General features: G+C 45.4%; 2 protein-coding genes across 2 annotated transcripts; one reads left to right on the forward strand and one right to left on the reverse strand.

Annotated features, from left to right (window-relative positions):
• The first annotated feature begins 511 nt into the window (after positions 1 to 511).
• Positions 512 to 13,368, forward strand: CLXN (calaxin). Its single transcript, XM_089692124.1, has 6 exons — positions 512 to 951; positions 4,761 to 4,916; positions 6,460 to 6,564; positions 7,885 to 8,036; positions 10,683 to 10,787; positions 12,160 to 13,368. Exons 1-6 carry the CDS (start codon positions 873 to 875, stop codon positions 12,208 to 12,210), a joined length of 648 nt encoding a protein of 215 aa, XP_089548250.1. The 5' UTR covers positions 512 to 872; the 3' UTR covers positions 12,211 to 13,368.
• Positions 13,287 to 27,962, reverse strand: RBM48 (RNA binding motif protein 48). The gene is made up of 5 exons (XM_089692123.1): positions 27,804 to 27,962; positions 21,951 to 22,141; positions 18,707 to 18,852; positions 17,266 to 17,879; positions 13,287 to 13,497 (listed from the first exon to the last, which is right to left on the reverse strand). Exons 1-5 carry the CDS (start codon positions 27,915 to 27,917, stop codon positions 13,408 to 13,410), a joined length of 1,155 nt encoding a protein of 384 aa, XP_089548249.1. The 5' UTR covers positions 27,918 to 27,962; the 3' UTR covers positions 13,287 to 13,407.
• Positions 27,963 to 27,974: the final 12 nt, after the last annotated feature.

Genomic DNA, 27,974 nt, shown 5'->3' on the forward strand with positions numbered 1-27,974 from the left:
TGCAGAGTCCAGAGGTCAGTAGTAAGTACAAAGAGTAGTAGTTAGAGTGTGGGGGTCAGTAGTATATAATGCATAGTGCTAAGGTCAGTGGTAAATAATGCAGAGGTCAGGGGTCAGCAGTATATAATGCAGGGGTCAGGAGTATGTAGTGCACAGGTCAGCAGTAAGTTATGCAGAGGCCAGCAGTATATAATGCACAGTGCAGGGGTCAGGAGTATGTAATGTGCAGGGGTCAGGAGTATGTAATGCACAGGTGAGCAGTAATACAGAGGCCAGTAGGATGTGATGCAGAAGTCAGTAGTATGTAATTCAGGGATCAGCAGTACCATAATGCAGTGTGCAAGGGTCAGGAGTATGTAGTGCACAGGTCAACAGTAAGTAATGCAGGGGGCAGTAGTATGCAGGGTGGGCTCAGAGGTATGGAGTGCAGGGGTCACTGATATGCACGGTGAGCTGAGAGGTATGGAATGCAGAGTGCAGGGGTCAGTGGTATGTAATGCAGAGGTCGGTAGTCTTTGTCACACAGCGGATGTCATAGTCTGCTAGGACAGCTCTGGCTTTGGTCCCGCTCCAGGAGATCTGTGTCGCTCGCCGCTCCACTGTAGATGCTGTTGCTGGTTGGCTCTGTGCGGTCACCCTGTGCCCCTCCCCCAATACACATACATTGTACCACTCTGCTCTGCAAACCTGAGGAGGCGGCCCCTCCCCTACCGCTCTATGAACGAGTCCGGCACCACCCACACCTTTCTGCCGGTTACAAGTGACCATAGAGCAGATTGCTAGCTGATTGGAGCGCTTATCGCCATGGTGATGGCTTGTTGTAGTGTCCGCCAGTTCCGTCTTCACACTCACTGCAAGGAGAGCCGGGAGCCATGTCTCAGCCAGCCACCGCCATGAACCGCAAGAACCTGCAGAAACTGGCCGAGAGCCTCAGCAGATCCGCCAGACACTGTAATACCCGGAACCCTTCACCACCATCACCCCGGAGGAGTGTGCAGACACTGCTCGTCATTACTACCAATACTGGGGGGGTTCTATCTGTACGTGGGGGCTATCTATTATATTAGTATTGGGGGGATTGAATCTGTCATTAGTTCTATGATGAGCGGAGGTGTAATATGATGAAGCTGCTGGTATTTGTAGTTCAGTATTAGATTCATCGAAGGTTGTCTTTGTTTAGAGGAATATGTCTTCTTCTTATTATTATTATGTTGCTGTCATTTGTTCAGTATTAGTTGTTTTATAAAGTTGTTTGTTGTTCGAGGGAAACATTATTATCAGTATTCAGGTCGTCTGATTATTATGGTGATTGGTGTCCTGGTGATCGGTACCACCGGGACCTGACATGCAGGAGAACCCAAAATGTAACACTGTGACAGAGCAGTCATAGAGGGTGGGATCTCCCCTCACCTTGGAGGGATTTCCCTTCACATTGGAGGGATACCCCCCCGAGGATTCCCCTCACCTCCCATCCCCCCAAAGGATTCACCTCACCTTGGAGAGATTTCCTTTCATATTTAGAGGGATTTCCCTCCCTTTTGAAAGATTTCCCCTCATCTTGGAGGGGTTTCCCTTTACCTTGGAGGGGTTTCCCTTCACTTTGTAGGTATTCCCCCCCCTCCTCCCCCTTTGGAAAGATTGCGCTCACCTTGGAGGGATTCCCCTTTACCTTGGAGAGATTTAACTTTACTTTGGAGGGATTTCACCTCACCTTGGAGAGATTTCCCTTCGCATTTAGAGGGATTTCCTTCCCGTTTGAAAGATTTTCCCTTCACCTTGTAGGTGTTTCCACCCCTCACCTTGTATTGGTTTCACTTTACTTTGGAGGGATCCAACCCCCTGGAAGGATTCCCCTCACCTTGGAGGTATTCCTCCCATCCCGCTTTGGAAAGATTCTCCTAACCTTGGAGGGATTCCCCTTTACCTCAGAGAGATTTAACTTTACTTTGGAGAGATTTCCCTTCACATTTAGAGGGATTTTCCTCCCTTTTGAAGGATTTCCCCTCATCTTGGAGGGGTTTCACTTTACCTTGGAGGTATTTCCTCCCACCCTTTAAGGGTTTCCCCCCACCTTGGAGAGATTTCCCTTCACCTTGTAGGTGTTTCCACTCCTCACCTTGGAATGGTTTCACTTTACTTTAGAGGGATTGCCGCCCAGAAGGATTCCCCTTTCCTTGGAAGGATTTCCCTTCACCTTAGAGACATTTCCCCTTACATTGGAGAGGTTCTCTTTACCTTGGAAGGATTTCCCTTCACTTTGGAGGTATTCCTCCCTTCCCCCTTTAGAAAGATTCTCCTCACCTTGGGGGGGGGGGTTCCCCCCCCCCATCTTGAAGGGATTCCCCATTACCTTGGAGAGATTTAACTTTTCTTTGGAGGGAATTCACCTCATCTTGGAGGGATTCCCTCCCTTTTGAAGAATTTCCCATTTCCTCTGAGGGATTTCCCTTTATCTTGGATGGGTTTCCCTTTACCTTGGAGGGATTTCCCTTCACCTTAGAGGCACTTACCCTCACATTGGAGGGGTTTCCCCTTACCTTGGAGGGATTTCCTCTCATGTTTTGGGGGTTTCCCCCCCACCTTGGAGGGATTTCCCTTCACCTTGTAGGTGTTTTCACTCACCTTGGAGATGTGATCCCTCACCATGGAGCGGTTTCACTTTTCTTTAGAAAGATTTCACCTCACCTTGGAGGGATTCCCCCCCCCCTTCCCTTGGAAGGATTCCCCTCACCTTGGAGGGATTTCCCTCCCTTTGGAAGGATTTTCCATCTCCTTGGAGGGGTTTCCCTTTACCGTAGAGGCATTTCCCCTCACATTAAAGGGGTTCTCTTAACCTTGGAAGGATTTCTCTTCACATTGGAGAGATTCCCCTCAACTTGGAGGGATTTTCCTTCACATTGGAGGTATTCCCGTCTCTGGAAGGATTCCCATCACTTTAGAGGGATTTCTCTTTAGCTTGTAGGGGTTTCCCCCATCTTGTAGGGATTTACCTTTACTTTGGACAGATTTCCATTTACATTTAGAGGGATTTCCCTCCCTCTTGAAGGATTCACCTTGATCTTGGAGGGGTTTCACTTTACCTTGGAGAGATTTCCCTTCACCTTGTAGGTGTCTTCACTCAGCTTGGAGGTGTGTCCCATCACCTTCGAATGGTTTCACTTTACTTTGGAGGGATTTCCTCTCACCTTTTAGGCCCCCCCCCCCTGTGGAAGGATCCTCCCCCCCTTCCCCTTTGGAAGGATTACCCTCACTTTGGAGGGATTTCCCTTCACATTGAAGGAATTTGCATCCCTTTGGAAGGATCTTTCCTCACCTTTGAACGACTTCCCATCACCTTGGAGGGATTTCTCTTTACCTTGGAGGGATTTCCTCTCACCTTTTAGGTGTTTCCCCCACCTTGAAGGGATGTCCCCCCCATGGAACAATTTCCTCTCACCTTAGTGGGATTTCCCTTCACCTTTTATAGGCGTTTCCCTTCACTTTGGCGGGATTTCCCTTCATGTTGGAGGCGTTTCCCTTCACCTTCTAGGCATTTCCCTTCACTTTGTCGGGATTTCCCTTCACCTTCTAGGCATTTCCCTTCACTTTGGCGGGATTTCCCTTCACTTTGGCGGGATTTCCCTTCACCTTCTAGGCGTTTCCCTTCACCTTATAGGTGTTTCCCTTCACTTTGGCGGGATTTCCCTTCATGTTGGAGGCGTTTCCCTTCACCTTCTAGGCATTTCCCTTCACCTTCTAGGCGTTTCCCTTCACCTTCTAGGCGTTTCCCTTCAACTTATAGGTGTTTCCCTTCACTTTGGCGGGATTTCCCTTCATGTTGGAGGCGTTTCCCTTCACCTTCTAGGCGTTTCCCTTCACCTTCTAGGCATTTCCCTTCACCTTCTAGGCGTTTCCCTTCACCTTCTAGGCGTTTCCCTTCACCTTCTAGGCGTTTCCCTTCACCTTCTAGGCGTTTCCCTTCACCTTATAAGCATTTCCCTTCACTTTGGCGGGATTTCCCTTCACCTTCTAGGCGTTTCCCTTCACCTTATAGGTGTTTCCCTTCACTTTGGCGGGATTTCCCTTCACTTTCTAGGCGTTTCCCTTCACCTTCTAGGCATTTCCCTTCACCTTGGAGGGATTTTCCTTCAACTTTAGATTGTAAGCTCTTGTGAGCAGGACCCTCCAAACCCTCTTGTATTAAGTTGTATAGTAACTGTAATCTCTACTTACACCATAAACATTGAGCAAACTGCATTAAATCAGTCATGTATATTAATAATTTTTATGGTACAATAAAAGCCGAATTCTAGGTATTGTTCTAACCTGGCCAATCCCTGTGGAAGCAGAAAATCTTTGTAGTAGCCACTGCTACTATAGTGTCCTGCTGTTCCCTCTGCTTTCCTATCTCAAACTCACCACACTAGGTAGGAGAGCACGTCTTTCCCAGCATGGCCAGTTTTCTGTGTTGGGAGAACAGCCTGCCTGTCCTCCAGTGGCCAAGACTTGTGCTGACACGATCCCCTGCACAACTAATCACTGGGAGGATCAGCTCACCAGGGATTTCATACAAAGGAAGCAATACAAAGAGAACTTTTAACAACAAGTACATGGTACAGCCGGCACATATCAGGAATAGGAAATGTTGGGGTAACAAGCACTTTATGTCACCATGTTACTTTGAGTGTCAGTCCTGGTGCAGCCATGTGTGAAAAGAGTGCGTGTCATCATCTTTATTTATCACTCAATATTAACAAATGTAATGTCTCTGTCTCTCACAGTCACTAAGACTGAAGTGGAATGTCTCATTCGACTTTACAACACAATAGTGGGCCGGCCGATAGATCCGAACACCAGAGGAGGAATGGACCGGAACACCTTCAGGAATATCCTACACAACACGTTCACCATGACGGATGACATGATTATGGACAGGGGTGAGTTTTACCCACACTGTGCTGTCACATGAAGTGACCAATCAGAAGTCATCTTTCAGCGATCACAGAACACCTAAATCTGGTTGCTGTAGGTTCCTGTGCTGTGTATGTCATTGTGGTGCTTTCCCTCCATTGATATCTCTCTATTTCCACTTACACTGTTCAACAAATTTTTATTTTTTGCCAGTTTTGGAAACAAAAGGATCCATTTCTTAATGAATTTCACATTCTGAGTTCAAATATAACAATGAAATTTGTCAATTGGCTCTAGTTTTTCTGTAAACGGAAAGTTTTCTACTATAGGCGTAATGACTACATAATGCACAATAATTATATAGATAGATGTCTTTCCACAAATATAAAGCAAGTGATATTGACTACATAACAAAGCCTAAATGGCATAATATATTGCATAGGATTACCAAGAAAAATTATAGCCATAAGCTAAGTTGAATAATTTTAATACTTAGGATTCTCACTAGTTTTGTCTTCAGTTTGTGTCGGTTTTGCTTCTCTTGACTTTTCTCTTGTATTCGAGGAAAGGGCTAGGAGATTCCACTGTTGTAGTCTTGACCCCAAAAGCTCTGCCTTGTTCTTCGGAAGATCCAGGTCTCTGATAAGATCGCTCAATTCCACTTGTGTAATGAGGTGTGGTTCAGTGGGTGTGGCTGGAAGAAAGTCTGGGTCATGTGAGGTTGACGGTTGATGACTACACGCTTCAGGTTCTTCCTCACTTGACTCAACCACGAAGGATTCTGGTGCTTTAGGAATTGGTAGCCCCTCTCCATGAGGAACTGGACGTATTGCTGATGGAATATTTGGATAGTGCACAGATAACTTTTTCTTCTTATTTAGCCCTTTTACAATTGGAGGCACCATACAAAAGTAACAATTACTAACATGATCTGTTGGCTCTCTCCAAATCATTGGCACAGCGAAAGGCATAGATGCCTTTTTTCCATTCAACCATTGCTCCAGTGCCGTCCCACAAGAATTGCAGCATATATGTGGTGCCCAGCTCTTGTCCTGGTCTCCTATCTTGCAGCCAAAATACAAGTTGTAGGCTTTCTTAATCATTCCTGTTATCCTCCTTTTTTGTGAGATAAAAGTTATTTCACCGCAGATATAGCAGAAATTATCTGCTTTATTCACACAAGTTCGAGGCATTACTGAGTAGCCTATATAAGCATAAAACGAAATGTAAAGACGCTGTCGAACTACAATCAGCTACAGATACTGCAGCTTTTATGCAGTGAAGTGATGCAATTAAAGGCTAATATTGCATCATCTCAGTATACATGACATTTTCTATTGGTCACCAGTATCAATTGCGCAATATGCAGCTGAAGTTGCATCATAATTTTGAATGGCTTATGTCATTAGATGGGTGAATATATCATGGAAACTAGAGCCAATCAACATTTTTTAGGGTCATTTTCGTTTTCAGCACCCCAAAATTATGTAAGATTAGCTAATTTTATGCCCAAAACTTTTTACCTGTTGAACAGTGTTATATAATGAAAAGATGTTTTCTTGTTTCCAGTGTTCCGCGCGTTCGATAAAGACAACGACAGTTACATCAGTGTGGCAGAATGGATCGAAGGATTATCTGTGTTCCTACGGGGTACACTGGATGAAAAAATAAAATGTAAGCAGAATAACGCAATCCGCACCAGGAATTCTTTGATTCTTAACCACTTCCAGTCCGGACACTTTCACCCCCTTCCTGTCCAGGCCAATTTTTAGCTTTCAGTGCTATCACAATTTGAATGACAATTGCACGGTCATGCAACACTGTACCCATATGAATTTTTTAGCATTTTTTTGAGACAGATAAAACTTTATTTTGGTGGTATTTATTCACCACTGGGATTTTTATTTTTTTTGCTATGTAAATGAAAAAGTCCAAACATTTTGAAAAAAAGTGTTTTTCTTATAAAATTTTGCAAATACATAGTATTTCATCATAAATCTTGGCCAAAATTTATTCAGTTATCTTTTTAGTAAAAAAAATAAATAACCCAAACTAGTTTATAACCAAAAATTATAATTTTTAAACATTTTTGTTACATTTTTTTTATTTGTTTATATTATTATTGTTTTTTTGCGTTTTTTTTTTACACACTGTCACCCTAGCAGTACAGTGTCACCATGGTGACACTGTATTACTTGTGGGGGGTGATGAAGATTTTTTTTTTTAAACTGATTGTTTTTACACCCATAAAGGCTGAAAAAGCAATAATTTCTCCTCTCTAGCTGCATTCTTGCAGCCATTGAGAAATACTGTATGAGCTGTGATTGGTCACAGCTTGTCACATGGTACAATGCTTTTGTGAATAGCCTTGTACCATGTGACCTCGGTGATCATTCACAGATTTCACTAGTAGTAAGCAATGATGTCAGGAAGTGACATCTTGTATACTACTATTCATGAGATCACTGATTGGCCAGTCTGTGATCACATGAATCAGGACCTCAGACAGAGGTCCCATACAGCGGGCACCGATCGTGGTGCAGCGCACTCCCATTGAGCGCGCACAGGCAGTTGATGCAGGGGGATGTTTAGAAATGTCCACCCGCATCGGCAGCGCTCCCTTCCGGCCGTTTATCTACATGGGCCGGATGGGAAGTCGTTAAAGCTTTTTGATATTTGCATAACTCCTCCCAAGAACCATCCCACTGCTTGCATCAGCACTGAGAGCTCTTGGGAGGATTACTGAGGCAGGATGCTGGGGTGTTTTCAGGACTCTATGTACAACACCCTGTCAGCCCCTCCCACCAGCCACAATCTGCCTCCATAAAGAAGCACAGGGACCCAGTGATGTCAACACTGGCTCCAAAATAAAGTATATAAATGAAAACAGCTTTAATTGGTTATGCTCTATGGCACTTGCTGTCGCTTGAATAAAACTTACGAGGCTCAATTCACTAAGCTATAATGCATGTGTTCACATTTTCTTTTCCAAAGATTGTTTTGAAGTATATGATCTGAACAGTGATGGGTACATCTCTAGGGAAGAGATGTTCCACATGTTGAAGAACAGTCTTCTCAAGCAGCCTACAGAGGAAGATCCAGATGAGGGAATAAAGGACCTGGTGGAGATAACCCTCAAGAAGATGGTGAGCAGTTAGCGACTTGTCCGGTAGATGGTGGTGGTGCATGGCCTGGGGTTTATTTGGTTATTTTGGAATGGTGGAGAGATTTTGCAGGCCACATGCTTTACCTGTACACTGCTGCTGAATTGGTTGGAAGAGACAAAGAGCACCCAGGGGTTGCCCCCTTTTGGGATATATAAATCAGTGTCATTAGAAAAAGGGATCACAGATACACCAGTGAAGGAAGGATGACTGAACCGACCTGCTTGAGACACTAAACTGAACTGACAGAATGCACGGTAAGGGCGGCGCTTGATCCAATCCAGACCTGTGCAAAGGGTCAGTTCAGCCGGCACGTCACACGGCTCTCCTTGGCTTCCTAGTGGCGGCTCAAGAGCTATATTAGCCATCTGACGTGGACATGACTTGCGGCACGAGTTTCGTCATACTGCCAGTTATCCAGAGGCTGTTTTCTTCGGTTTTAATGCGGAACTAAACCCATCGATTTAGCAGATTCAAAAGACAACTACATTCTCGGCATGCCAAGATTGCTAACTGTCACTTGTGCTCTCAACCAAACTGTCAAACCATCAAATGGCTAGTGTCATACCTGACCATATGTGCAGCATCATGGCAGAACAGGGACTAAGATGGCAGCTTCCTTGGCTGAAAAGGATAGGAGGGTGTAGTTCCACTTTAAATGAAAGTTGGTACATTGTTTATTTTCCATTAAAGTTTCCTTCACTGATGTATCTCTGCTCCCCGTTTTTCTGATTACATATTACTTGGAGTTGGTGGCTCTTCCCTGATCACTCACCAGGAGCAACGGGATGCATTTAACCCCTCATATCTCACTCTACATCACGGGTGTCAAACTCCTACCTCCAGCTGTTGCCAAACGACAAGTCCCACGAGGCATTGCAAGATTGACAGTTACAAGCATGACTCCCAAAGGTAGAGGCATGATGGGACTTACTTGTAGTTTCATAACAGCTGGAGGGCCGCCGGTTTGACACCCCTGGCCTACATCAACGTTGGAACATAAGGCTTCTTCAGTTGTGCAATTTTTTGGAGTTATTATTTTAAGCCCCTTTACCAGCTGGAATCACAGACATTAGGAATGCCACATTCATTATTCCTTTTTTTTATGTTACATGGTGCTCAATGACCTGTGTGCTTGTAGAACTGAAAGTCACCTCCACAACTGCAGATTGTGATGGGATGGTCCCCCTGTTTTAGCATCCTAAGTGGTACCCAGGGATTGTATACACTTCACCGTGTACTCTGTGTATTAGAGAGCTGGCATTACCTTCTATCATGGCAGTCTATTGCATTTAGTATCTCTGGCATGTCCATCTCTCTGGTCTCCCTATGATCTAGCAACCTTTCTTTGGAGAACATTGCCTGTGGCGCATGCACAGTGCGGTGAGTATTCTGGGCTCTATTCTCCCTGTAAGATGACTACAATGTAGCCACTTTTTGGAACATCATAACTTCTGCACCTATGTGTGAAAGTGCCATCAATAATGGCTGAAGAGGAGCATACAGTATGAAGAAGATAAAAATGGAGTAACAAGGGACAGTTCTGATCAGCCATTGTTGGAGGAGGGCAAACGACCAGGTGAGTCTTTCCATATTGCTAAAGTATGCTGCCCACTAGGGATGAGCTTGGGTTTGGTCCGAACTCTGAAAGAGTATGTCAATGCTGAGCTAATCAGCTGTGGGTGGGGGATTCCCCACCCTTCAGCTACACATACACAAAGGGCCGGGGATGTTCAAGACATCCCTCACCAAATATGGCCACATGGTCACATTGGGCTAATGCCATTGACCTAATATGGCCCTATAAGGTCAATGCTGTCATGATAAACCCCTCCTCTTTGTGTATGTGAAGCCGAAGTGTGGGGAGTACCCTGCCCCCAACTAATTAGTCCAGTACTGACAGCTTTCCTCAGGGTTCGGCTAAATGTGGATTTGGACCAAACCTAAGCTCATCCCTACTGTTCACGTTATGGCAAGAGCAGCAGAACTACAGTTGCACTTAAGGGTGTAATTCTGCCCAAAACTTCTCCAAAACCTCCATGAAGTATTTAGTGATTTCCCCGACTTCCTGGCACAGTGGGGTTGATTAATTAAGGCAAACAGACTGTGCACTTTGCTCCAGAGCTTAGTAAATGAGCAGGAGCTCTGCTGACTTCTATCATCCATTCATGTGCAAGCAAAAATGCTTTTTCCTTTCCTTCATTTTCTTTGCATTGGGTATTCTGGGCAGAGTGTAGCTTCATCTCATTTACTAACAACTGGAGCAACTGCACTTGCAGAGTGCAACTTCAATTTTAAAGTGTGCCGTCTAATTGCCTTAATAAATCAGTGTTGGTGGTCATAAAGACATAAAATTAGGGGAAATGTTTCCAACAAGAACACAGTAATAACATTTTCATGCAATATCCATGTCAGCGTTGGAAGCCTCAGGATTTCTTTCACCTTCGATTTCCTTTAACATACGTTCGCAGAATTACCTATGGATGTATATATGGAACTGTCTGATGGAATGGGTTCTTTCACTGTGATGTACAGTGAAAATTCAATGAATTATCTGTCACACTCTCTGCTTTGTTTGCTTATAAACTCCTGGATAATGTCTCCATATTTCATCTCCCCACCCCCCAGGATCATGATCACGATAGCAAACTGTCTTACGCAGATTTTGAAAAAGCTGTCCGAGAGGAGAACCTGCTTCTGGAAGCCTTTGGGACGTGTCTCCCTGATAGCAAGGTGAGATCCAGGAACTGTATTTTCACAGGAATAGTTTTAAATATCGATGGGTACACGGGCCGAAAATTGGTTTCCAGCCCATGTGTACAGCTGTCTGTTGTACAGAAGCAGGTCGTACAACCAGCATCTGACAAACGGGCATGCTGGAAAACCAACATCTGATCAGAACACAAAGGCACAGCAGGAGAGATCGCCGCACTAATATGGCTTGTGTTAGTACAGTGATCTCTACATTTTTTTCATTCAACCCACTGAGTTGACCAAAAAAAAAAAAAAAAAAAACCTTCTAGTATATAGCCAGCTTCAGGAGTTGTATCATTTTGTAGACATCTTATGGAAAGTTATCTCTGGAGTTCTGGGGTGAACAGCCCTTGTCATCTAATCCTCCTCCTGTATCAGCGGCACGTCATCGGAAGGACCGATGATACGTAGGGTAAGAACTTAGAGCAGTAAAAGAAAAACTACAAAATGCAAACGTAGCCAAAAAAGAAGGTCCACAACACAGGAATAGATCTCTCACTGAGAATAAAAGGCGCCAGCCTACACTCATTTATATCACCGTATAACTGAGACTTTGTCCTTTTATTCCTGACTCGGCTAGTCTACCTTTATAAAAAAAAAAAGTAAATGCACCATTTCCGTTAAAAAGAAATGTGCATTTATTATTGCTTTGCATAGGTGCCTGGAAAGTTCTGCAACGGATCATGGGTGCAATATTCCGTCTCCTGCAAACGCTGGTCTTTACAGAGCTACAGACCTTCAGTTACAGAGCTGCAGAAGTGTCAGTGGGCTACCAGTTCAATGTCACTACATTTGTGCTCCGTTAGAAACCGTGAGTCCCACTACTGCACTGGCAGATGGGATCCAGTTTTTTTTTGTCAGATTCCTGTAACAATGATGCAGATAGGTGGGCGGAGTCATGTTGATTTCAAATTTGACAGGAACCAATAGGGAGATACACCCTTGGCATCTGTAGGAGGGTGGGGGCTGCAGCCTCTGATCATGCTTCATGTTACATATGGCAAAATCAGCAGGTCTGGTAAAGCCCACCTGACTTCATGGCTGGACAACATCCCCAGCATCATCTAGCTCCTTCCTCCCCAGCCTTGCTGCCCCTGGCCCGCCCCTTTCATTTCCATTAAGTATGGAGCCTGCCTAGGAACCCCACTGCTCCAGCCTGACATTCAGACATCAAGGCATTTGTGACATTTGCAATCAAACCCTTCTAAGATAAACCATTTCGGCTGAAGATTGGCTTTAAGCCCCCAGCTGGGTCTCTGTCCCACCTCAGCCCGATACATACTGTGCTGTAAATTACGATGAATTTTCACTAATTTATTTGATGTATTTTGGACAATGTGTTTTCTTGCAGAATATCATGGCTTTCACGAGGCAAGCGTTTGCAGAGCCAAGCGAACCATAGCTATTAACGGTCAGCAAATCGATCCAGAAATCTGCATTGTACCACCAATGTACAGGAATTTGGAGTGGCATTCAGCTGAATTTTCATCAATCACTGTGGAATTTGATGGTCAGTTCAACCAAAATGGATTTTTTCTTGTGGGACTCACTAGTTTCTTATATCTCTCAGAGGCTCCTTCTATGACTTGTCTGCCCTTTCTTTAAACCCGATTCCCCCTCTTTAAGGCACCCACCTTGCCCTAACTACACACACGCATACCTTTTTATTTCATCTGGTGATGTCACGGGTTCTTCCTCCTCCAGCAGTGAATGGTTGCTGTTCCTCCAGTACTCTTAGCCTAGGCTGGTTGAGTTCACTTGGCTATAAAGGGTGGGTTCAAGACAACCAGGACTCAGAGGAGGTGGCCAGCGATCATTCAGCTCAGAAGGCTAGCAGCATCTAGTGGCTTAAAGTAATTACTGCAGTTGACTCCTTTAGCTTTGAGGAAGAATATTGCAGCAAATGCTCCTCCATGCTTTCATTTGCTGGCCAATTTTCTAATCTTTATTTGGAGTTCTGCTTTAACACCACAGCAGGAGCACTGAAAATCCTCCCACTTCAGCAAGAGGTTTGAGACTGATAAATACAAGTTAGATATCTGATAACCTGCAATTTGCAGAGTCCCAGAAAGTCTTAATTAAACAAATGAACCCTCTGCTATCCACCCCCTCCAAAATATCTATTTTAAAGGATCAGCCCATCCAAAACTATCATAAAATGAAAAGGTAAAATAAAACCTGAACTGAGGAAGTTAAGAGGCAGCCAATCCTGATCACAACCCACAAATGCTGGTAACCTGGCTACCTTTGGCTTCAATACTTCCTTAATTTAGAACAAGCATGCATCAAGCGAAGTCTGAGCTACTGAACTTCATACTTGTTCCCGGCCACTGACTAAAGTATTACTGAAGCCATTGGATTAGTATGACAGTCAGAAAAATGGGCATTTGCATAAACAGGCCCCAGCACTGACAGCCTACATACTTCCATCAGTACGTTTCCTCTAGCAACAGAAAAAACAAACCCCATTCCACAATGTTTGTATAAAAATACCTTGCTGTATATTTAATGTATATTTTTCTGATACATTGTTTTTCAATAAAAAAAAAAAGGTAATAAATATGTGAGCCGAGTGGATGTGGTGTGTAGAATAATGGGATTAGATTCTTCTTCTCTGTTTGGCGAGCGGAGCAGCTGGTGGATCTTCGGTGGGGGGCTCTGTTCTGGTCAGGGTGCAGGATGCAGAACCCTATGGAGACAGAGTTGGAAGATCAACACAGCTAATGCAAAACATTGAAGCTGAACCCCAGCCTTCCTATCCAGCTTGTACAGGCTTCTCCTCCTGGACTGAAATATCATAGGCTGGCCATACACTATTCAATTTTCTGTCCAATTTCCTTTAGATTTACCTTCAACTATGTAGTGCAAGGACCTGCCTAATTGGATACAATTGAAAGTGTTGTTTAGGTTTGACCTCATATTATATGGTTTTTGGTAAATCTAAAGCAAAATTCTCAAGAAAATTGTATAATGTATGGCCAGCCTTACTCTGATCTTACTGCACACTGTGAGCTTCTTACATGTGCTTTAAAAACTGCAAGTCAGATAGAGCCTGGAGGACATCCAGCGTCATCAATGCTTTTCTCCCTAGCCTGACTGTCCTTCGTAAGGCCTTTTTATTCATTGGATTTTAGTTCTTTCAGTCATTGAGCTCAGTATCACATGCGGGTGTTACCTAATGCAGTGTGACTAGGAACACCCACTCCTCCAGACCGACCTGCACACATCAAGGCATTTAGATATTTGCATAACTCCTCCCACTGCTTGCTTTTAGGGGGAACCATCAAAAGCAAACTATAAGCCAAACAACAAACTGAGCCAGTCCCATATGACCTGCTGAAACAAGAACTATCTGTATTGCCATCAGCAACTTCATTTCAGCTATCAATTTCAGGTGCAGGGACAACAAAGGCAGTCTTTTTTTTTTTTTTTCAAATAAATGTAAAAACTGTAATATTTGATCTAGAGTAGGTTCCTGATGGTAAGAACTTTGAACCATGGTTGTGCAATGTGTACTGACAAAACTGCTTGCAATATCAAGCAGAGGTGCACGTGACAACTGAAGAGCACAATTGAGAGGAAGTGCCTGAACAAGGACTTCCTGGAATGATCACCAGATATTTTATTAAAAGCTGTAAACGTTATAGCTTATGTAAAAGTGTAGTTTTTGGGTTTATATCTGCTTCATACAGAAAGTAAACTACATCACGATTGCAGAATCATCCCGTCCTTCCTTCCTTCCATCGTGGAATTAGTAGTTTTAGGTTTATACACTGCTCAAAAAAATGAAAATAAACACTTTGAAAACTCATCAGATCTCAATCGGGAAAAATCTCATGCTGGATATCTATAGTGATATAGACGGGGTAATGTGTTAGGAATGTAAGGACGCCCCATTGTTTGATGGAAATGACAATTATCAACCTACAGAGGACTGAATTCAGACACCCTGAAAATCAAAGTGAAAAAAATGATTCAGCAGGCTAGTCTATTTTGCTGAAATTTCATTGCAGCAACTCAAAATGCTACTCAGTAGTTTGTATGGCCCCCACGTGCTTGTATGCATGCCTGACAATGTTGGGGCATGCTCATAATGAGTCGATGGATGGTGTCCTGGGGTATTTCCTCCCAAAACTGGAAAAGGGCATCACTGAGCTCCTGGAAAGTCTGAGGTGCAACCTGGCGGCGTCGGATGGACCGAAACCTAAATATCCCAGAGGTGTGCTATTGAATTTAGGTCAGGCGAGCGTGGGGGCCATTCAATGGTATCAATTCCTTCATCCTCCAGGAACTGCCTGCATACTCTCGCCACATGAGGCTGGACATTGTGGTGCGCCAGGAGGCACCAAGGACCCACTGCACCAGTGTAGGGTCTGACAATGGGTCCTAGGATTTCATCCCGATACTTAATGGCAGTCATTGTGCCATTGTCTAGCCTGTAGAGGTCTGTGTATCCCTCCATGGATATGCCTCCCCAGACCAGGCAATGAGCACAGGGCACACTACAGGACATTGGGCCCTCAGGCCTCCCTCATGAAGTCTGTTTCTGATTGGTCAGAAACATTCATACCAGGGGCCTGCTGGAGGTCATTTTGTAGGACTCTGGCATTGCTTATCCTGTTCCTCCTTGCACAAAGGAGCAGATACCAGTCCTGCTGGTGGGTTAAGGACCTTCTACAGCCCTGTCCAGCTCTCCTAGAGTAACTGCCTGTCTCCTGGAATCTCCTCCATGCTCTTGAGACTGTGCTGGGAGACACGGCAAACCTGGCAATGGCACGTATTGATGTGCCATCCTGGAGGAGTTGGACTGCCTGTGCAACCTCTGTAGGGTCCAGGTATCGCCTCATGCTACCAGTAGTGACACTGACCCTAACCAAATGCAAAACTAATGAAAAACAGTCAGAAAAGATAAGTAGGGAAAAAATGTCAGTGGCCTCCACCTGTAAAACCATTCCTGTTTTGGGGTTTGTCTTATTATTGCCCATCTAGTGCACCTGTTAGTTTCATTAACACCAAAGCAGCTGAAACTGATTAACAGCCCCCTCTGCTACTTACCTGACCAGATCAATATCCCAGGAGTTTCATTGACTTGATGCTATACTCTGATTAAAAAGTGCTCCTGTAATTTTTTTGAGAGCAGTGTATATAGGCAAGCCTGCACTATCAATTTTGCTTCTGCACAACTTTTTTTTTTTAAAAGGATAAGTTCATCTTTTGTAACACATTACATGTTAAACCCATATTCAGAATGTAACATGCAACTGTTGCAGTAGCCCCCGCACAATCCTGATCCCCCATAGTGACATCCCTGCACTCGCTGTCACAATTTAAAAAAAAAAAGCAGCCATGAAGGGCTCTACCCACCCAGCCACGTCATTCATTCAGAGTTCTGTGAATGTGAGAACTACATGTACCAAAAGCCTTTGCTTGAACTGCCAAGGCAATGTTGAGTGCTCTATGCAGTTCATTGATGCTTCCTGTCAGTGTGTAATTGCCTGTCTGTATGAGGTATGAGCAGGCAGTTACTATTCAAAGGTGATGCTTTAAAAGCCTTTACAAGTTACCACTTTAGACTTACAGAGGAAGTCTGGTGTTAGAATTACTGCCCATGATCTGATGATCGCGGCGATACCTCACGTGTGGGATGATCGCTGTTTGCGTGCATGAGGGATCGACAGCATTTTAGTTTTTTGTTCTTACACTGTCACTTTAAATTTGTTATCACTTGTATTGCTGTCACAAGGAATGTAAACTTCCTGTGACAGCAATATACATGACAGGTATTTTTATCGATCGATCAGGGGTCTACAAGACCCCAAAACCCGTCTCTGCACTTGAAAGCATTCAAAACACCAAAATCAGTGTTTTTAAATGCTTTCGTAAACAGGAAGTGGTATCAAGTCATCGCTTCTGGTTTACAATAATGGAGAGATGATAAAAGCCGATTCTAGCTTTGTTTGCCTGTCCGGCCAGCCAGTGGACATGCCAACTGGTCGCTCGGGACTCACGGTGGGACAGGAGATCCCAAGAGAGTAGCGGAAGGGGGGCATCCCCTCCCACTGTTTGTTTACGCAATCGAGCGGCCAGTAGCCGCTCCGATTTCTTGCACAAGAGAGCAGACCACCGGATCTAAAAAATGGTAGCAGGGTGATGCCTGCAGCTGCAGACATCACTCCAGTACAACCACCTAAAGTCCAGGTATGTCGCTGGTTCAGAAGTGGTTAAATGTACATAGAAAGAGGAAATTCTTGTTACAATTAAAATATTTTTTGGAGTTCATCGTTTTGAACTTGTGGCATGGCAGAAGTGAGAGTCTCCCTACTGCAGCAGGAAGGATCAGGCATGACGCTCCCCCTATCAGAATGATCAGGTTGGGTATGACATCATGTGACTCCACAATATAAAGATTACATGTCCAACATGGGATCATGAACCCAGAATAACCCCATTTACTTGCCTCTTTCAGTTTCGCTCTAATTAAGTCAGCAGAGATGTTGAGGGAATCATCAGTCATGTCTAATTTTGGAATTTCTGGTAGTTTTGGTCCGATGACAATCTCCTGAGATTCCGGAAGTAATAGATCCAGCCTTGTCCTCTCCTCCCGTTTCCTCTGTCTCTCCTGAAGCTGTGTTGTCCTTGGCATGAACCTGGTAGAACTCATAATGTTGGGTGGTCCTTGTGGCGGACCAACTGGCCTTTCTGTTTGATGAGCATTGTCTTTGGATTCATTTCTGGAATCCCAGGCTATGGAATGTGATGGAGGGTGATATTCATGTTTGTAGTCTAGGGTCACTGAGGGTGGAGGGTAGTATTCATATCTGCAGTCTGGGGTCACTGAGGGTGGAGGGTAGTATTCATATCTGGAGTCTGGGGTCTCTGAAGGTGGAGGGCAGTACTCGTGTCTGTAGTCTGGTGTCACTGAGGGTGGAGGAGCAGAGAAGGGAGTAGAGGGGTCACGAGACTGTACAGGTGTGTGATAGGAGGAGGTATGCGCACAGTTCACAGCAGAGTGTACAGGAACTAAAGTGGAACTTTCAGGTACTTCCTGTCTCTTCTTTGCAACCCCATGTTCTTTGGAGAAAAAAAAAGGTGATAATCAATTAAAATACACTATGGTTAAAGGACAAATGCTTTATTTTTTTATCACATTATTATTCACCTTTAGGAATGTAAACGTCCTGTGACAGCAATGGACATAACAGGTATTTTTATGGAGCGATCGGAGGTCTATGAGACCCCAAATCCCTTCTCTGCACTTGAAAGCATTCAAAACACCAGAATCAGTGTTTTTGAATGTTTTCGTAAACAGGAAGTGGTATCAAGTCATCGCTTCTGGTTTTACAATAATGGAGAGATGATAAAAGCCGATTCTAGCTTTGTTTGCTTGTCCGGCCAGCCAGTGGACATGCCAGCTTGTCGCTCGGGACTCACGGTGGGACGGGAGATCCCAAGAGAGCAGCGGAAGGGGGGCATCCCTCCCACTGTTTGTAAAAGCAATCGAGCGGCCAGTAGGCGCTCTGATTTCTTGAACAAGAGAGCCGACCACCGGATCTAAAAAATGCAGCTCATAGGCCTCATTCACACAGGCGGACCTAGAAGTACAAGGAGCAGCGCAGTTCACGGATACCCATCTAGACAAGGGCGTACCTATCTGTATACCCATGCATCTTTGCCCACATGGGATGCACAGGTATTCTGTGCATCCCTGTGCAGGCAGTCCCATTTGTGGCAACTGGGACAAACACAGTCCTAATTTGACAGCTATGCAAGTGCAGGTCCCTGAATACACACCTGAAATCTCAATGCAACCTCAGTTACAATGTAACTTATTTGAGATATACAAACAGAAGGCATAAAGTCTTTTCAATGAAAGGGGTAGGTCATGTGGTGTAACCAACCTTTGTCAGACGTGGCGCGCGCCACATACCGCCTCCTCTCCTGCAACTTTTCTCGGGTCTCCTGAACGCTCTCAAACTCTGGCGCATAGCAGACATGAAGGAGACCACCAAAAAAACTGCGTTCATCTTGTTTCCGCTTGGCAACTCTGTAAAATTACAAGGCAAAAATAAGTCATTGGCTTCTTAGACATCTTTGATACATCAATAGTGAGCTCTCTGCTGTAATTCCTGACACTGTCCCTGGCTGCATGGGAGTTCCTTTGTGTGTTCCAGCCCCTCCTATTACATTCTCCATAAAAAAATCAAATGAAAATCTAGCATGGATGGTGGGAACCCTTCAAAATGGGCATGGCAGGTTTGCATCGATCTGACCAATAGATCCCCCGAGTGATAAGAAAGTTTAACTCTTCAGCCTCTACTGAAAACATCCATTTTTAGTGGACTGATCCTTTAAAGTGAATCCGCTGCTAGGCTAGAATGCATTCTTTATCTACTGTTGTAAGCTGCTTGTACTAGAAATATTTTGGATGAGTGACAGGACCTCTTTAAAGGCCACCAAAGACCTCTATTTTATTAGGTGGTGGACTAGAGTGAAAGTGATTTCCCTCACGTTGAAAGATATTCTCTCACTTCCTGTTGAGTCTATAGGACAGAAGTGCAGAGAAATCATCCTAGCAAGACACAAAGTCAATGTCTAAAAAGAAATAAAAGCAGTCAGCAGCAGAGAGGAGGACCAGATACTACGCTTCTCCGTGCAGAGGCTCGTCTCTTTCCCCACCCGTCTCAGCAGTCGGCAGCAGAGAGGAGTTCAGAGCATCCGCAGCACATCCTCGCCTCCACTTTCCCTGGTTCCAGCATTCAGCTGACTCCAGCCCTCCACTGGTCCTCCTCCAGATCCTGCACTTCCTGCTTCCCATCCCCTCAGCCTCTTCCTGGCAGCAGTACAAGGGTACACTGATGTAAGCAGGGGTGGGGGACTCTTGATATCTGATGTAAGCAGGGGTGGGGGGTGCTTTGGACATCTAGTCTTACAGATATAACCAGTCCTTTGAAGGCAATCATAATGCTAATGCGCCCCTCGATTAAATGGAGTTTGACACTCCTAATAAAAAGACAAAACTGTTTTGTTATATTATTCCATTTATAGCTGAACTCCAGACAAACAGCCACATACAAAGCAGAAATGCATGTGTGGAAGATGTTTCACCTGAACAAAAACAAAGCTACAAAGCACATATGTTGAGAACCTGACTTTTCTCTGCTACAGTTAAAGTGTTACTAAACCCAGGACCCTGCATTCACTATATCTGGTCTCCCTGGACCCTGCATTCACTATATCTGGTCTCCCCGGACCCTGCATTCACTATATCTGGTCTCCCCGTACCCTGCATTCACTATACCTGGTCTCCCCAGGACCCTGCATTCACTATATCTGGTCTCCCCGGACCCTGCATTCACTATATCTGGTCTCCCCGGACCCTGCATTCACTATATCTGGTCTCCCCGGACCCTGCATTCACTATACCTGGTCTCCCCGGACCCTGCATTCACTATACCTGGTCTCCCCAGGACCCTGCATTCACTATATCTGGTCTCCCCGGACCCTGCATTCACTATATCTGGTCTCCCCGGACCCTGAATCACTATATCTGGTCTCCCCGGACCCTGCATTCACTATATCTGGTCTCCCACACTACATGGAAATGAAATTATTTTAGTAAATATGAACTGCTAAATACCTTTTCTCATCAGCAGTATATAGCAGTCTTGTGACTTCTATCAGTGTCCAGCAGAGCACTGGTTAAAGCTTATAGGAGGAGTTTTCTTTCTGCTTTAGGAGGATGCAAAACCCCTGACCTGTCTGGACAGTGCTGATTGGCCCTGTGCTGATCATATGCACTCGTCCAAGAAAAAAAAAAACAAAAAACTCTTTAGCAATACACACTAAACTGAGCATGTGAAAAATGGCTACGGGTTCAGTCTGTCTTATCAGGAGATAAGATGTGGACATTTGAACTAGAGGAGGGGCAGAGAAGACAGGATCAAACAGCCTTTTTACACAATGCAGAGACGTAACCCCTTAGGTTCCACAGTGAGTATAACAAGCATGCTTTACTGCATATACAGACTGATTTTACTGTTGTGGGTTTAGTAACACTTTAAATAATACACCTCCCCCCAGCCTATGACTGAACAGCAAAGAAGCAGCAGCAGACTGATGGCATCATCTCTCTGCTCCCTCATCAGCACATCTGCATGCATCAGACTAAACTGGATTGTAATGCTGCCACTCCAAGTCTAAGCTCTGCTGTACACGATTGCAATCCTAGTCAAATCCAGGTACAAAAACACTAGTGGCCTTAACCACTTTCCCAACGCCCTATAGCAGAAATACTGCTAGAGGGCGGCAGGGGTGCGCAAAATCACATAAAAATACGTGATTTTGGATTTTCAGGTAGGGGACGTATGCGCCGCCATTGGCAGCCTCACCTGTCGATCACAGGGCCCTGGCTGGTGATTCCCCGCTGGCACCCGGCAATCGCTGTGTGTCACCGATGGGGTAGAGACCTGTATGTAAACAATACAGATCTCTCCCGTCAGCTCCTGCATACTGCTTTGTACCGCAATTGATAAAGTACCGTGTCGCAAAAAATGGCCTGGTCAGGAAGGGGGGTAAATCCTTTGGAGGGCAAGTGGTTAAAATATTGGAATATGTATTTGTTTATTGAATACATACAGCAACTGCATTAACTGGTGTTTTTTCATATATGCCTGGATATCTAGGCAGATATTAAAGACACAATTTATTGCAGCTCTGCATTCAATATTAAATCATTAAATTGATTTTTTTTAAAATGCAAGCAGTGCAAGTACCTGAAATTGGTATCAGCCTCTTGCAGTTCCCAATACAGCAAGGCTCAAACTGGAAGAGGGAAAAGCAGCACAAAGAGACAATCAGTTGCATTGCATACTGATAGGAGGAGAATGCTTTCTGCTGCTTCTCCTTTCACTGTCCAGTCACAAGGTAGAGGAAGGATTGTAAGCATTAACTGCCAGCAGAAAAAATATCAGGTCTCCTGTCCTGTCACATAGGGGTGTGCTGTGTAACTCTCAGGACTGGATGAACAGAAATACAAATCCTTTGTCAGGTAAAACAGCTGCCGTAAGTGTATTTCACCTGAATTCAGCTGAAAATGGAACAAAGTATGCAGTGTTCTAGTGAAGCAGAGAAAGGCATCATCACCTTGCGCTCTGTGTCCTCTGGAATTTAATAAGATACACCTCTGTGAACTCCTCTGTAGGGTATTCATCTAGAACATTGTATTCTTCTATGGCACCATACAGGGCAAACTGCTCCACCAGCTCCTTCATAACCCCAATCGCAGGAACACCCTGCACCAGCAGGTACCGAGACTCAAGGTTGATGGTGTAGACCTAGAAGGATGATACAATAGATCAATGAGACTCACATGTGAGGAGCATTCTACCCACTGACCCCCCAACATGAGGAGCATTCTACCCACTGACCCCCAACGTGAGGAGCATTCTACCCACTGACCCCCAACGTGAGGAGCATTCTTCCCACTGGCCCCCAACGTGAGGAGCATTCTACCCACTGGCCCCCAACGTGAGGAGCATTCTACCCACTGGCCCCCAACGTGAGGAGCATTCTACCCACTGGCCCCCAACGTGAGGAGCATTCTACCCACTGACCACCAACGTGAGGAGCATTCTACCCACTGACCCCCAACGTGAGGAACATTCTACCCACTGACCCCCAACGTGAGGAGCATTCTTCCCACTGACCCCCAACGTGAGGAACATTCTTCCCATTGACCCCCATTGTGAGGAGCATTCTTCCCATTGACCCCCAACGTGAGGAGCATTCTACCCACTGACCCCCAACGTGAGGAGCATTCTACCCACTGACCCCCAACGTGAGGAGCATTCTACCCACTGACCCCCAACGTGAGGAGCATTCTACCCACTGACCCCCAACGTGAGGAGCATTCTACCCACTGACCCCCAACGTGAGGAGCATTCTACCCACTGACCCCCAACGTGAGGAGCATTCTACCCACTGACCCCCAACGTGAGGAGCATTCTACCCACTGACCCCCAACGTGAGGAGCATTCTACCCACTGACCCCCAACGTGAGGAGCATTCTACCCACTGACCCCCAACGTGAGGAGCATTCTACCCACTGACCCCCAACGTGAGGAGCAATCTTCCTACTGATCCGCAAATGCTAGTAGGCAATATACATACCAAGCTGCTTCTTTTTACTTATGGCCTTGAAAAGTCCAAACGCCCTTTGTTTCACATGCTCCCACTATTCTTACTTACTGCTGCAAAAGTCCACAATAGGAACCTATGCCTGAAAAAAATCCTCAAAGGATTGTCTTACCTCTACATCTTTCAGGAGAGCCGAATTCAGTTTCCAGACACCCCTTCCCCTGGGTGGAGTGTCCGCGGCATTCAAAGTCACGGACAATGCTCAGAGAACTCCACCTCCTTCAACTCAGGAGCTGAGAAAGCAGAGTTCTCCTTTTAAAAAATCCTGTCTATCCTGCTCTATGTAAAACCTGTGCTGCCAGGGCAGTGCTTCAGGTGCATATCTACCAGGTCTGCCTAACCATATCTCTGAGAAAACCGCCATCATAACCCAGCCTGTCTATGGAGCCTCTCCTGTCTTCAGGCCTAATTATGGTGTTAAAGTCACCTCCAAAGACAACCTGCTGGGACATAAAAAGGAAGGGCTTGATCTTTGTGAGGAGGCATTTCCTGTCTCATTTTGACTGTGGTCCATGGATATTAATCAGGCGCAGGTCCTGACCCCCAACAGAGACATCTCAGACCATGCATCTCCCCATTCTACCTCAATTACCCGCCGGCACATTATCATATCGGTTTTAAAAAACACCGCAACTCCACTGCAAGATTCAGCCACAAGAGACCAAAAGAAGGGACCGCATCTCCACTCGCTTTTTGCTAGATGGACATCGGCCAAAGTATTGAGCTAAGTCTCTTTCAAAAATAAAATCTCAGCACTAAACCCACTGAGCAAACAGAGAGCCATATCATGAGCTCTTGCAAATTTAATGCTGGCGACATTAATGGTCACCACCTTAAAACGGAGCGGGAACTGCCATCGGGGTGATTGGGGTAGTCGTTTCTTAACCTCTACCACACTCTCATCACCCAACACAGATCTCTTCAGCGTATGTGACTCCCCCTCATCCATAGATAAAGAAATGGATAAATCAGATTCCATCTCATCATCTGACAAAACTGAATAGGTGTTGCCAAGAGGGACCCTCCTGGGTCTGATTCTGAGGAAGAAAGGACAGCTCTTCTCATCCTCTTCTTCTTTTTCTTCCTCTTGACTCTCTCCCACCCTCATCAGCTGAATCCCCTTCAGCAGGAAGTGAGACATGGGCACCCCTCCCTCAGCACCATTGGCTCCACCCCCACACTCTCCTGACCACGTTTGCACGGTCGTGGGACAGGTACCGGTGGTGGAGTAGACCGAGAGGGAAGATCCACTAAACCTGCCCCCCCCCCCCCCCCCAGCAGCATCCTCTAGTCTGGAGGATCTACATACAGTAGGTTTAAGAACAGGAGGGACAGACTCAGGGATGACATTACTACAGGAAACAGAATCTGACACAACAGACGGAACAGACCCAGGAGGGGCAACAAGTTTCCTCCCTAACATCAGCTGCCTCATTTTCTTTATCCAGCCTCTGCAGCTCAGCCTCCAATCCTGTCAGGTTGTGTAGTGCCTCTGAGCACTGACTATACGCATGACCCAGTTGCTGGCACAAATTGCACCAAATCTGGGTGGATTCTTTGGCCAAATGGCCTAAATCCTGGCACAGTCAGCACTTCTTGATGGTGCAGGACGATGCAAAGTGGCCTCTCTCCACATTTATTACAAACCTTAGGCTGACCCTAATAGAAAATAGCCTATCCCTCCCCAGAAAGGCTGAGCAGGGCAGTTGCTGAACCACATTGCCCAGTACCCTCAATTACAGGGACACTGTCCAGGCCCCTAGCTATATCCCATGCTCATCCAGGACCTTCCACAGTGGGGTGAGGACCTCGCCATATCGACGTAGCCACACTACCAAATCAGCCTCTGGTATGGATTAGTTACGGACTAGGATCGTCACAGATTTTATCAAAGGCTGCCTTGAAACCACCTTTGGCACCAAACCTCTCCACTGCTGAAGACACCTGCACCTCCTATACCTCTCCCAAAAAAGATCCAGACCTTCAGGTTTTACAAACGATAAATCATATAACTGCCAACTAGGCAGATCAAAGCAAAAACATCACAGGCTGTAAAACCCATCACATTCATAATCTTCACAGCAATGTCCGTACTCACTGCTGCAACCATAGAAACTTCAGCTCCAGCTCTCATCTCTTCCTCCAGGACAAGACTTTCAGCACAGGAACATGTAGGCTGTTCAGACATAGCAACAGGTGAAACATCCATGACTGTTTGCTCTCCACATACTTCACGATACAGTGTGCTGCTCCCCTCCCCCACTAGCATCAATTCGCTCTGGAACACATGTAGATTCAGCTTCAGCAGACTCTTTGCGGGTGGCAGCCATCTTGCCTATAGAGGGACTACTGGTCTCAGAAGGAACAGCAGCAGTAACATTCATCTCCGGGGTGTTTGGTGCAAGTCCAGCCACATTCCATCCACATCTCTTCCCTACATGTCTGCAGAGGGCTCCACCACAGCAGGTTGTCTGCAGAGCTCCTTTGCATCAGCAGTACTCACCACAGCCGGTGGGGCAGACATGTTGGAAGGCAGCTTGGTGTACTGGGACTTCTCCACCAGTACTGGCTTTGCCAGTCTATACCTCCTCTATCTATCCTAAGGGACTTCTGAAGGGTCATCAGAGAATGCAAACCTGTCTGCCCTCAGGGGTGACTCCATCTGATGGATGAAGGTCAGGACGCCATGTTCACTCTCATCCCCTTGGCTAGTTGCGTTTCCACAGCCTGACATGGGGGGGGGGGGGTAGACACAGAGGTAGATGGAGTCTGGTCATCCATTACCGGAGGCTGCTGATCCACAGGACTTGCTGATGTTTGGTTGGCAAATCTCCTCTCATTTACAAATTTTGCTGCTAAGGCCGCTCTTCTTGCTTTTAGCTTTTCCAGTAATAAAGATTGCTTCTTCACCTTTTCCTCCATCTGCTGTAGCTCTGGCTTCATGGCCCATCGATTCTTACTCCAGGCCTGAGAGTATTTGGCTCTGAAGGATTTGTGTTCAGCTTTTAAAACTAAGATTTTCCATAGCTCTCCCAATAGCCAAGAATCGATCTATAATCTTCTGTTTGAAAGCATCCACATCCTCACCAGGGCCTGGACCCACAGTCAGGTCCTCCACCTCACTAGGCCCTATGTCATCAGGGGGATCCCTCCCAGGGCCTCTCCCCGAATCAGTCATGGTTCCTGGGCCAAGCTAGCAGGCAAGGCCCAGGCTTGAAAACGCTGGTTCTCAGGGAGAGCTCCTTCAGTGTGTCCTCCTCCTTCCACTGACCACCAATGTGAGGAACGTTCTTCCCACTGACCACCAATCTGAGGAATGTTCTTCCCACTGACCACCAATGTGAGGAACGTTCTTCCAACTGACCACCAATGTGAGGAACGTTCTTCCAACTGACCACCAATGTGAGGAACGTTCTTCCAACTGACCACCAATGTGAGGAACGTTCTTCCAACTGACCACCAATGTGAGGAACGTTCTTCCAACTGACCACCAATGTGAGGAACGTTCTTCCAACTGACCACCAATGTGAGGAACGTTCTTCCAACTGACCACCAATGTGAGGAACGTTCTTCCAACTGACCACCAATGTGAGGAACGTTCTTCCAACTGACCACCAATGTGAGGAACGTTCTTCCAACTGACCACCAATGTGAGGAACGTTCTTCTAACTGAACCGAAGCTGTTCATCACAGAGATGAGTGACGGAAAGATGGCTTCCATTCATCTCTATGCCCTAGGAGGACTGCAGCGACGTCATTACATCACTTTCGGTTCCAGTCCAATGTAAACAAGGCCTTTTTTTTTTAAAGCACTAGATCAATGCTTCTTTTGAGCTAATGCTTTACATTGGAGGAGAGGAGAGATGTGGCGTCTTATTGACCTCAGATCTCTCCATAAAGAGGACCTGTCACTAATTATTCCTATCACAAGGGATGCATGCATTCCTTGTGATAGGAATAAAAGTGATTACAATTTTTGTTTTTAACGGGACAGTGTAAAAAAAAAAAAAAAAAAAAAAAGTAAAAAGAAGTTTAACGTGTCCGTGTAGTGGTGAACGCATCGTAGGCCACGCCCACATATGTAAACAGTGTTGAAATCACACGTGAGGTATCGCCACGAACATCAGACCAAAAACAATAATTCTGGCACTAGACCTCCTCTGTATCTTTACACTGCTAGCCTGTAGAAATGTTTAAAGCGTCTCCCATGGAGATTTTTAAGTACCGTAGTTTGACGCCATTACACGAACATGCGCAGTTTTAAAGCATGACATATTGGGTATCTATTTACTCGCTGTAACATCTTTTATATTTTACAAAACAATTGTGGTACATATTGTGTTGTTTTTTTTTAAATCATTAAAGTGTATTTTTTTCCAAAACAATTGCGTTTGAAAAATATATAAAATTTTTAAAAACTGTCTATCTCGGTTCCGGTTTTCAGCCAAGTGCATTATGAATTTTCAGTTTCGGTTGCAGCACCAGAATTTTCATTTCCGTGTACCACTACTTTGTCTGAAAATTGCGTTTAAAAAACTGCTGCGCAAATACCGCGTGACATAAAAAATTGCAGAGACTGCCATTTTATTCTCTAGGAGGGCCTCTGCTAAAAATATATATAAAGTTTGGGAGTTTTAAGTAATTTTCTAGCAAAAAAAAACTAATTTGTACACGAGACAAGAGTCAGAACTAGCTCAGTAAGGAAGTGGCTATAGTGAGGCATCTGCAGCCAATGACCAACACAAGAACAGGGCATGCTGGGACTATTAGTTCCACCACACCCAGGTCACCGTCACGTACTCGGACTGCTCTCGGTCTCCGCCCTTCCCGGTACTTGGCCCTCGAGGCACAGATTCTCCTCTGCTCATGATGTGGTCGGACCTCCATATGTAAACGAGGGACCCCAGACGCCATCTTTCTCCCGGGCAGGCGGCCCACTAGTTCTTAGGAGAGGGGCTTCTGTCTAAGTTC

Source organism: Staurois parvus, unplaced genomic scaffold (assembly GCF_062004578.1).
Source record: "Staurois parvus isolate SC_StPar_1 unplaced genomic scaffold, SC_StPar_1.0 ptg000576l, whole genome shotgun sequence".
Lineage (NCBI taxonomy): Eukaryota > Metazoa > Chordata > Amphibia > Anura > Ranidae > Staurois > Staurois parvus.

What these genes read in the sequence shown, in the direction of transcription:
- CLXN (XM_089692124.1), top strand. Translation starts at nt 873, where the DNA reads ATGTCTCAGCCAGCCACCGCCATGAACCGCAAGAACCTGCAGAAACTG. An exon ending in ACTGGATGAAAAAATAAAAT is followed by an intron (nt 6,565 to 7,884) that starts GTAAGCAGAATA and finishes TCTTTTCCAAAG; the next exon opens with ATTGTTTTGAAGTATATGAT. An exon ending in CGTGTCTCCCTGATAGCAAG is followed by an intron (nt 10,788 to 12,159) that starts GTGAGATCCAGG and finishes GTTTTCTTGCAG; the next exon opens with AATATCATGGCTTTCACGAG.
- RBM48 (XM_089692123.1), bottom strand. Translation starts at nt 27,917, where the DNA reads ATGGCGTCTGGGGTCCCTCGTTTACATATGGAGGTCCGACCACATCAT. An exon ending in GGAGACCGAGAGCAGTCCGA is followed by an intron (nt 22,142 to 27,803) that starts GTACGTGACGGT and finishes TCATCCTTCTAG; the next exon opens with GTCTACACCATCAACCTTGA. An exon ending in CAGAGGACACAGAGCGCAAG is followed by an intron (nt 18,853 to 21,950) that starts GTGATGATGCCT and finishes GTAATTTTACAG; the next exon opens with AGTTGCCAAGCGGAAACAAG.